Below are 9,200 nucleotides of genomic sequence, written 5' to 3' on the forward strand. Positions count from 1 at the left end.
TGGTTCCTCAGGAGACGGGTGCACAGGTGGGCTCGACTCCTCCTCGGTGTACCGGGCTCGGGGCAGGCTCGGCCAGTCCTCCTCAGGGTACTGGGCTCGGGGCAGGCTCGGCCAGTCCTCCTCAGGGTACCGGGATCGGGGCAGGCTTGGTTCAGCAGGAGCTCGGGCACCAGCATCTGTCCTCTCCCGCGGCCGGGGCACAACTGAGCGCTGGGCCCGGGCCTTTATACTTCCTGTCCCGCCCCTGGGCTTCCGGGGGGCGGGAACAGGCGGCGGTGGCTCTGCCCACTGAGGCGGCCGTTCTGGCTCATCCCTCTCCGGTGCGGCTGGGAACCAGGCCGCCTCACTACAGTTGGACAATAGGAAAAAATTCCTGACTGTCACGGTGGCTAAGCACTGGACTAAATTGCCTAGGGAGGTTGTAAAAACTCCATCAGTGGAGGTTTTTAAGAGCAGGTTAAACAAATATCTGTCAGGGATGGTCTAGATCAGTGGTCCCCAACCTTTTTCGTCTGGCGGGCACCAGACAAAGGACCTTGGTGGTGGTCAAGCATCCGCCGAAATGCTGCCAAAATTTGGCGGCATTTCGGCGGCGATGCCTCTGGATGATGTTGCTTGTCAGTGGCAAGCGGCGTAATCCAGAGGCATTGCTGCCGAAATGCTGCTGAATTTCGGTGGCATTTTGGGGGATGCTCGACTGCCGGCCAGGACACGGGCACATTTAGATGCCCCCGCGGGTGCCATGGCGCCCGCGAACACTGTGTTGGGGATCCCTGGTCTAGATAATACTTAGTCCTGCAATGACTGCAGGGGACTGGACTAGATGACTTCTCGAGGTCCCTTCCAGTCCTAGATTTCTTTCTTTCTTATTTTTGAGTTTTCAAATCTTATTTGTTTAGTTAAATTTGTTTCTTGATGTTGATTTAATTCTGGGTAATTGTTACAGGTAAGGTTGCACTTACTAAGGCAGGAGGGTGCATCAATGTTGCAAGTGTCATCTTTATGATGGAAAAGCCTATCCATCCATCCATCCACCCATCCATTCATCTGTCCATCTGTCCATCCGTCTATCCTTCTGTCCCTTCATCCATCTATCTATACATCCGTCCCTTTATCTGTCTATCCATCTATCTATCCCTGCCCATCCATCCATTTGTCCATCCATGTCAACCATCTGTACATCCATCCATCCTCATATCCATCCATCCATTTGTCCGTCCATCCATCCCTGCACCTAAATTCATAGATTCCAAGGCCTGGAGGGACCATGGTGATCATCTAATCTCATCTCCTTGTAACACTGCCCAGAGAACTGTCCCCCAATTACTCTTAGGGCGAATCATTTAGAAAAAACTTCCAGTCTTCATAGTAAAATTGTCAGTGATTAAGAATTGACCATGATTCTTGGCTAGTCGTTCCAATGGTTAATTATTCTCACTGTTAAAAATGTACACCTTATTTCCAGTCTGAATTTGTCTCCAGTTTTTGGATTGTGTTAGACCTTTCTCTGGAAGATTGAAGAGCCCATTATTAAATCTTTGTTCTCCGTGTAGTTACTTATGGACTGTGATCATGTCACCCAATAGCTTTCTTTTTGCCCCCCTGCCACAATTTATCAAAATACTTCTTTAATTGTGGACCCCAGATCTGAACACAGGATTTCAGCATCAGTTGCACCAGTGTCAAATCCAGAGGTAAAATAACCTCTATACTCCCACTTGAGATTCCTCTGTTTATGCATCCCAGGATCCCATTAGCCATTTTGGCCACAGCATCACACTGGAAGCTCATGTTCAGCTGCTTATCCACCGTGACCCCCAAATCTTTTGCAGAGTCTCTGCTTCCCAGGATAGAGTCCTCTATCCTGTAAATATGGCCAACATTCTTTTGTCTTGGATGTATACACTGACATTTAGCCATTTAAAATGCATAATGTTTGCTTGCACCCAGTTTACCAAACAGTCCAGATCACTCTGTCAGTGCCCTGTCCTCTTCATCATTTATCACCCTTCCGATTTTTGAGTCATCTGCAAACGTTGTCTGTCATGATTTCATGTTTTCTTCCAGGGTATTGATAAAAATGGTAAATTGCATAGGACAAGAGCCAACGCCTGACCCCACAAGAAACACACCTATTTTATGATGATTCCCCATTTACAATTACATCTTTAGACCTCTCATTTACCCAGCTTTTAATCCATGTCATGTGCACCATGGTAATCTTATATCATTCTAGTTTTTAATCAGCATGTGTGGTACCAAATGCCTTCTGGAATTATAAGTATATAACATTAACACTGTTACCTTTAACAACCAAAGCTGTGAGGTGATATCTTTTATTGGACCAACTTTCGTTGGTGAGAGAGACAAGCTTTCGAGGCAACACAAAGCTCTTCTTCAGGTCTGGGAAAAGATTTCAGGGTGTCACAGCCAGAGCCGGTGCTACCATTTAGGCGGACTAGGCGGTTGCCTAGGGCGCCAAGATTTGGGGGAGCCAAAAAGTGGCGCCTTCAAATTTTTTTTAAGCGTTCCAGTGGCCGCTGAGGGAGAGGGAGTCTGAGCTGCCGCTGGCAGCCCAGAGATTCCCCTGGCTCAGCGCGCCAGCAGCCAGCGGCCCAGGGGTTCCCCTGGGTCAGCGCACTGCCACCGGCAGCCGGCAGTCCAGGGATTCCCCTGACTCAGCGTGCCGCTGCCAGCAGCCAGCGGCCCAGGGGTTCCCCTGGGTCAGCGCACTGCCGCCGGCAGCCCGGGGGTTCCACCACACAGTCACTGCTTCGCTTCTCCCATCTCCCAGGCTTGCGGTGCCAATCAGCTGTTTGGCGCCTCAAGCCTGGGAGGAGAATTAGAGCAGGACAGCGTGCTCGGGGAGGACGCGGAGCCGAGGTGAGCTGGGGTGGGGAGGTACCGCAGGGCTCCCTGGGCCAGGGGGTGAGGAGCTGCTGCAGGGGATGGGGAGCTGTTGCGGGGGTGGGGGGTGCATTTCAGGGCGGAGGGAAGGGGCGGGGAGCTGCTGCAGGGCTGGGGGGGCGCAAGGTGGAAGTTTCGCCTAGGACGCGAAACTTCCTTGCACCAGCCCTGGTCACAGCTAAGCACAAGGTGGAACAGGTTGTTTAGCATAAGTATTTAGCACATTTTTCTCTCCATGCTGATCATCAGAAACTAGCTCCACACAGACCAGGACTCACCAACTCAAAGTAGCATCAGATCCTGCCAGAACAACAGATGCAAAACTGCTAGACATATCTCCACTGTTATTATGACCAACACTCCCTCCCACAATGCACCTTTCAAGATACATCAGTCCTACACATGCCAATCAAAACATGTGGTTTCTCACTAAATGCCACAATAACAAGTAGGTGGGTGAAATAAGACAGAACAAGGAGTAATGGTCTCAAGTTGCAGAGCGGGAGGTTTAGGTTGGACATTAGGAAAAACTTTTTCACTAGTAGGGTGGTGAAGCGCTGGAATGGGTTACCTAGGGAGGTAGTGGAATCTCCTTCCTTAGAGGTTTTTAAGGTCAGGCTTGACAAAGCCCTGGCTGGGATGATTTAGTTGGGTTTGGTCCTGCTTTGAGCAGGGGGTTGGACTAGATGACCTCCTGAGGTCCCTTCCAACCCTGAGATTCTATGATTCTATGAACCACTCTCGTATGAACTCACACAGAAAAATGATGAAAGACAAAAACATCTTATCACCTATCACGGACTCACAGGTCATACCCACTCTTCTCTCCGTGCAGTCCCTGGGGGGAACCCCCTTCAGTGAGACAGCCCTTCTCAGGAGTCTACTGTCTCCTGGGGGTTAAGCCCAGTGATGAGCTGCCAGAATGTTAACAACCGGTTCCCTACCGGGTCTTTGGCGACACTTTGGTGGCGGGTCCTCACTCGCTCCGGGTTTTCGGCGGAAATTCAGTGGCGGGTCCTTCAGTGCCGCCGAAGACCCGGAGCGAGTGAACGACACGCAGCTGAAGTGTCAACGACGAACCGGTAGGGAGCCAATTATTAAGTGCCGCCCGGTGAGTACAAGACCAAGACCCCTCACCCTAACTTCACCCCAGGGCCCCACCCCCTACCCAACTCACCCCTCTCCCTGTCCCCTGACTGCCCTGACCCCATCCACCACCACCCCGACAGACCCCTGGGACTCCCACGCTTACCCAACCCCTCCCGCACCCCGTTCCCCATCCCCTGATCACCCCCCAAGAACCTCCACCCCCTCCAACCACTCCCTGCCCCTTATCCAACCCCTCCTCCCAGCCCCGTCCCGGCCCCCTTACCATGCTGCTCAAAGCGGCAGGAGCTGCAGAGCTGCCCAGGAGTGGTCCAGAGCGCTGGCATCAGGCTCTGTGAGAGGAGGGAAAGGTGGGGGAGAATCTGGGGAGCCTCCCCAGCCGGGAGCTCAGACGGGCCACACTTTGCCCAGCCCTTTAACAACCCGTTCTAAACCGGCTTCTAAATTTAACAACTGGTTCGCATGAACCGGTGCGAACCAGCTCCAGCTCACCACTGGTTAAGCCCTTCCACCTCCTGGAGCCGCACCTCTTTGAGCCTTAGCACACCTGTTCCTTGCCGTGGGCCCTCTCAGGGAGTCCCCTCACTCTGGACCCCCGGGGCCTCCACTCCCAGAGGGAATAATGCCGCCCTGTTCTCTAGACTCTCAGCCAGTGTAAAACAGGAGGGTTTATTGAGCATTGAACACAGCACAGGAAACTCTCAGGGCCCTCAGGCCTGGCCTTCCTCAGCACAGCACATCCAAGTCTCCCCTCTGTCCAGGTGGGCTCTGCCTGCTCCCCATCTCCAGCCCAGATCCCCCCTGCTTCCCAGCTGGGCATCTGATATCACCGGCCCCAAGCCTCGCTTCTGTCTATTGTCTTCTATCCTGGTAAACAGGGTCACCTGGGCCTCCTCTCTTCTCTTCTGTCCTCTGGTCCCCTCTGGATGGAACTGTCTGGTTAAGTAACTGGGGTCCTCTTTTTACATCCCACTGTCCTCCCACTGGCCAGAACTGGCTGTGACTCCTGAGCTGGGCATCCGGGAAACCAGGTCGCCACGTCACCAGTTGCTGGGGTATCCATTCTCCAGCCATTGATTGGGGCCCCAAGTTCCCTCTCCGGTCCTCTGTAACAACAAACTCCCTCCCCCCTCACCTCGTTAAACCAGTAACACCCAGGGAAACTGAGTCCCACACCCTCTGCATGCAAACCCTTGAAAAAACAAGGAAGAAAATAAGAAAATCCCCCAATTCATCACATCACTCGAGGACGAACACTTTTCACAAAATGATCACTCGATATCTGACCTCTCCGTCCTCATCCTCAAAGGAAATCTGCACAACACTTGCAAAAGATGAACTTGGGAGCTTAAATACATAACTTTTCTAGACACACACAAAAATGAAGTGAATAGAGACACTGGATTCATGGCTTAATACAACAATCTGTAACCCATTAAACCCCTTTTCCCACACCTTTTCCACCCTCTTTCTTCCCCTATGATTGAAGAGATGTTAACAGGCTACTTCACCTTTTATGACCGCTTGAAATATGTGTTAACTTCTTATGTTAAACAATCTGTTTCCACTTTGCATTGATCTATGACATGCAGAGGACCTTTCCCAGACCTGAAGATGAGCTCTGTGTAAGCTCCAAAGCTTGTCTCTCTCGTTTGGAGAAATTGATGCAATAGGATATCACCTCACTCACCATGTCTCTGACATATCCTGGGACCCAAATGGCTACAACAAAGTGTATATATATATATAAAAAAAATCAAGTTCATCAATCACCAAGCTGTACATCCGCTGGGACAGTAGTGGGCACTGTTGCCACAATAAGTGAATTCCTGCTGTATCGGTATCTCTTGAAGATAGGGAACAGGGTAGCAACAAATCCTCTGTCCAGCATTCAGGAGCCATTAGGTGCAGACATGGGAAGAATGCCAGGCAGAGCAGTTACAGTCAGATGCAGACAGGAATCCAGACACAGACACACAGAGGCTGCTGCATCAAGCATTTTATTGCACCACAAGTGGCATGTGCTGGGTGGCAAGAAGAGGTTAACAACAGTTTACTCACCCAATGTGAACTGAGTGAAGGTTTCATGCACAGGGCAGAATGATGGTCCAGATCAGGATCAGTAGGAATAGAAAAGGTCAGATATGGGACCTGTCCCCTGTGGAGGGTAGCAGCTCTGATCTGACTTCAGGAAGGTGGGACCTAATGGCTCATGGGGGAGAGGGAAATGGGACATTGGGCCTTGTCCCTCTAAGGGGTGCTGGCTTCAATACCAGCCTTTCTATAGTTTGGTTTTTTTTCTTCACCATCCTATAGGGTTTAATAGAGAGACTCTGATTCCTGCTCTAGAATCCTGTAGGAGAGTCCTAAAACTCCCAGAGACACACAGAGTTTTTATCTCAACATCTACGGACTGCTTCCCCCACCCCCAATCCATTTTGACACCAATCAATTCATAGCATTTTTCTAAGACTAATGAAGATAATCTGCATTTCACACGCAAAGCCTAGTTAGCCCATGGCGGGTCTAGCCAGCCAAAGAGCCAGTAAAATGGGTGTCTACTTCAGTGCTGTTTCTGCAGAATGTTCTGGATCCAGGGGATGAAAGTGGAGAGTCTTGTGAACACGCTGGGGTGGTAGAAATTCCCATCACCATACGAAGTGATTCCCTGGGCCACTCCGTCACATGCCAAGGGGCCACCAGAATCACCCTGGGATTAGGAATAACCACAATTATGTCTTGCACTTCTCTAGCATGACTTTTTATCTACAGATGTGATTTCATGAGAGTAGAGATGGTTCAAATATTTGGCAAGAAATATTTTGTGTAAAAAATGGCCTTTTTTTCAACTTTGGCAACTTCACCAAAATGTTTTCTGTTTGGAAGTGTTTCTTTTTTTTTTGTTTGCGTAGCACTTGGTAGGGTTAGGCAGAGATTGGTAGAGTTGTGTTTGAAGTGGATAGTGTTTGAATTGGGTGGATGTGCTTAGGGATGAGTTTGGGTAGAGTTTAGTAGGACAGGGGGTATGTTGGGTAGAGCTGGATAGGACAGGGGTTAATTTAGTAGAGATTTGGTAGAGTTGGTAAAGTTTAGGGAGAGTTGGGGTTGGGGAGAGTTTTACAGTACAGGGGTTAAGTTTGATAGAGTTGGGTACGGTTGTGTTGGGGGTGAGTTTAATGTAGAGTTGGTAAGTTTATGTAGGGGGGGTTGTGTTTGGAGTAGGGTTGGTAGGATTGTGTTGGGGAGGTTGAGTTTGGGATAGGGTTGTGTTGTCCAGGGTTTCAGATGAAGGAACGTCAATATCCATGTATAATAATGGATCTTGGCCAAGCTAGTGGGAGCTGTGCTGAGCTGGTCTCATGATCACTTCACCCCTCTGGGCTGATCTGATGTCTGCATCGACACCCCATCTCCTCAGCTGGGGCAGGCTAGCTGCACAATGAGATATTTAGCCCTGGAAAGCACCTCCCAATTCCCTCCCAGCAGTGACCTCCCGGAACCAAGGAGCCTCCAGGTCAGCAGGATACTTACTCGATAAGGTGATTTGCCCAGGCCAGGCTTCCCCACACACAGCATTGCTGAGGGGTTGTATCCACGGTACACACGACACATGTTGTCCCTCATGACCTTCAGGTCCACCTCACGGAGGGTGTCAGTTCTTGAGTTCCGGCCAGTCAGACCCCACCCGGCCACGCTGCACATGGATCCTGGCCTCACCCTGGAGTTGGCGCTTGGCAGGAGGATGAGCCGCACCCAGTTATTCAGCACTGCATTGCGTGACAGCTGCCATGGACGTGAGGGAAAACAGGGAACCAGATCAGCACAGGAAGTGGAGCTGGGAGGGGCCAACACGTCCTAACAGAGGAAAATGGAGATGTGCCCAGTGCATGAGTGTGAGGTGACGGGGGTGGGATGATGGGATGGGGGAGGTACCTGCAGCAGTGTGAGGTCATTGGGGCGGGGTGAGAAAAAGGGGGCGGTACCTGCAGCAGCATGATGTCATTGTTAAGGGTCTCTCTGTTGTATTGCGGGTGGGGGATCCGGCAGCCCACAGAGATTTTCTGTCGACTCTGTTCCCATTTTTGAATGTTATGGGCTCCCAGGTACACAGTGATGTTGCTGTAAAAACCAAGAGCAATACATGGGCATTGGGGCAGGAGTGCACTGAGGTGGGGGATTGGCACATGGTGTGACATACATACTGATCTTGTGGGGACAGGGCAGTGATCTCAGACTCCTTCATTCCCCTTCTCCCCTGGGTCTCAGCTCCCCTCCAGCCAGGGGACCCCTCCCAGCTAGATCCAGACAGGGGTCTATGCCCAGATGCCTCCACCCCAGAGCCCCACAGAACTCTCCTGTGGCTGTGACCCCCTCCCTGACCCTATCGGAACAGTGTGCCAGAGCCCAGCTGGTGTCAATGGGACGTAGCTCCATCGGTGTCAATGGGGCCAGACCGCAGGTCATGCCAATGGCTGTAGCTCCATTGATTTACCCAGTGTTGGATCTGGACCATCTTGGAGAGGCCCTTAGAGACACACCGACACCCCCTGAGCAGATCAGACCGCTGGGCTCTGCTCTTCCAGACTGTCACATTCACTGTTCCTTCCATGCAACCTATGATGGTGCCAGAGCTCCTGACTCCCCCATCACCCGCTAACACTCGACCTGCCCCGACATCCCCAGCACAGAGGCGCTTACTCTCCATTGCAGTGAGCGGCCGTCAGCACGAAGTTCTTCGACACCAGGAACCCTCCACAGTAAGAACTCTTGTCTCCACGTTGTATATACAAATAGGCCATGTAGGGCCTGGAATGGGGCTGGGCTTCCCGGCCCCCGATGATCTCACCTGGGGGGAGATCAGGTTCATATAAAGAACACCTTTGTGTCCTTGGGCTGGGTGGGATCAATCTCCCCATCGCAAAGGGGAGTTCCCACAGCCTCAACCCAACACCTGTGATGCTCCCCCGGGGGGATTTCTGTACCAGGAACTCTGCCCCGTGCTGAGATCTCCTCCACACTGGACACCCCATGGGGCCGACAGGTAAATCTAAAGCTCGCAGCTTGCTGGGTGGAGAATCACTGCCAAATGCACCAGGAGTGGGTCAGTAATCGCCCTGTCCTGAGTTAATGGATTTGGGGACCAATATCACCCAGAACGCCACTGACACGTCCCCTGCTGATGTTTC

General features: G+C 51.5%; 1 protein-coding gene across 1 annotated transcript; it reads right to left on the bottom strand.

The window, feature by feature from the left end:
* Positions 1–6,072: 6,072 nt before the first annotated feature.
* Positions 6,073–8,855, bottom strand: LOC123347269 (cathepsin G-like). Its single transcript, XM_044984670.1, has 4 exons — positions 8,713–8,855; positions 7,998–8,133; positions 7,546–7,797; positions 6,073–6,724 (listed from the first exon to the last, which is right to left on the bottom strand). The coding sequence occupies exons 1-4, from the start codon at positions 8,811–8,813 to the stop codon at positions 6,578–6,580; spliced, it is 636 nt and encodes a 211-aa protein (XP_044840605.1). The 5' UTR covers positions 8,814–8,855; the 3' UTR covers positions 6,073–6,577.
* Between the last annotated feature and the right edge of the window lie 345 nt (positions 8,856–9,200).

The sequence above is a fragment of the Mauremys mutica genome, chromosome 13 (genome assembly GCF_020497125.1).
Source record: "Mauremys mutica isolate MM-2020 ecotype Southern chromosome 13, ASM2049712v1, whole genome shotgun sequence".
NCBI classification, from domain to species: Eukaryota; Metazoa; Chordata; order Testudines; family Geoemydidae; genus Mauremys; species Mauremys mutica.

Bases quoted from the DNA above. Each gene is read 5' to 3' on its own strand.
- LOC123347269 (XM_044984670.1), bottom strand. From the start codon at position 8,813: ATGGCCTATTTGTATATACAACGTGGAGACAAGAGTTCTTACTGTGGA. The intron at 8,134-8,712 runs GTAAGCGCCTCT...TGGTTTTTACAG, and splicing joins GCCGCTCACTGCAATGGAGA to CAACATCACTGTGTACCTGG. The intron at 6,725-7,545 runs GTAAGTATCCTG...TCCTAATCCCAG, and splicing joins TGGGCAAATCACCTTATCGA to GGTGATTCTGGTGGCCCCTT.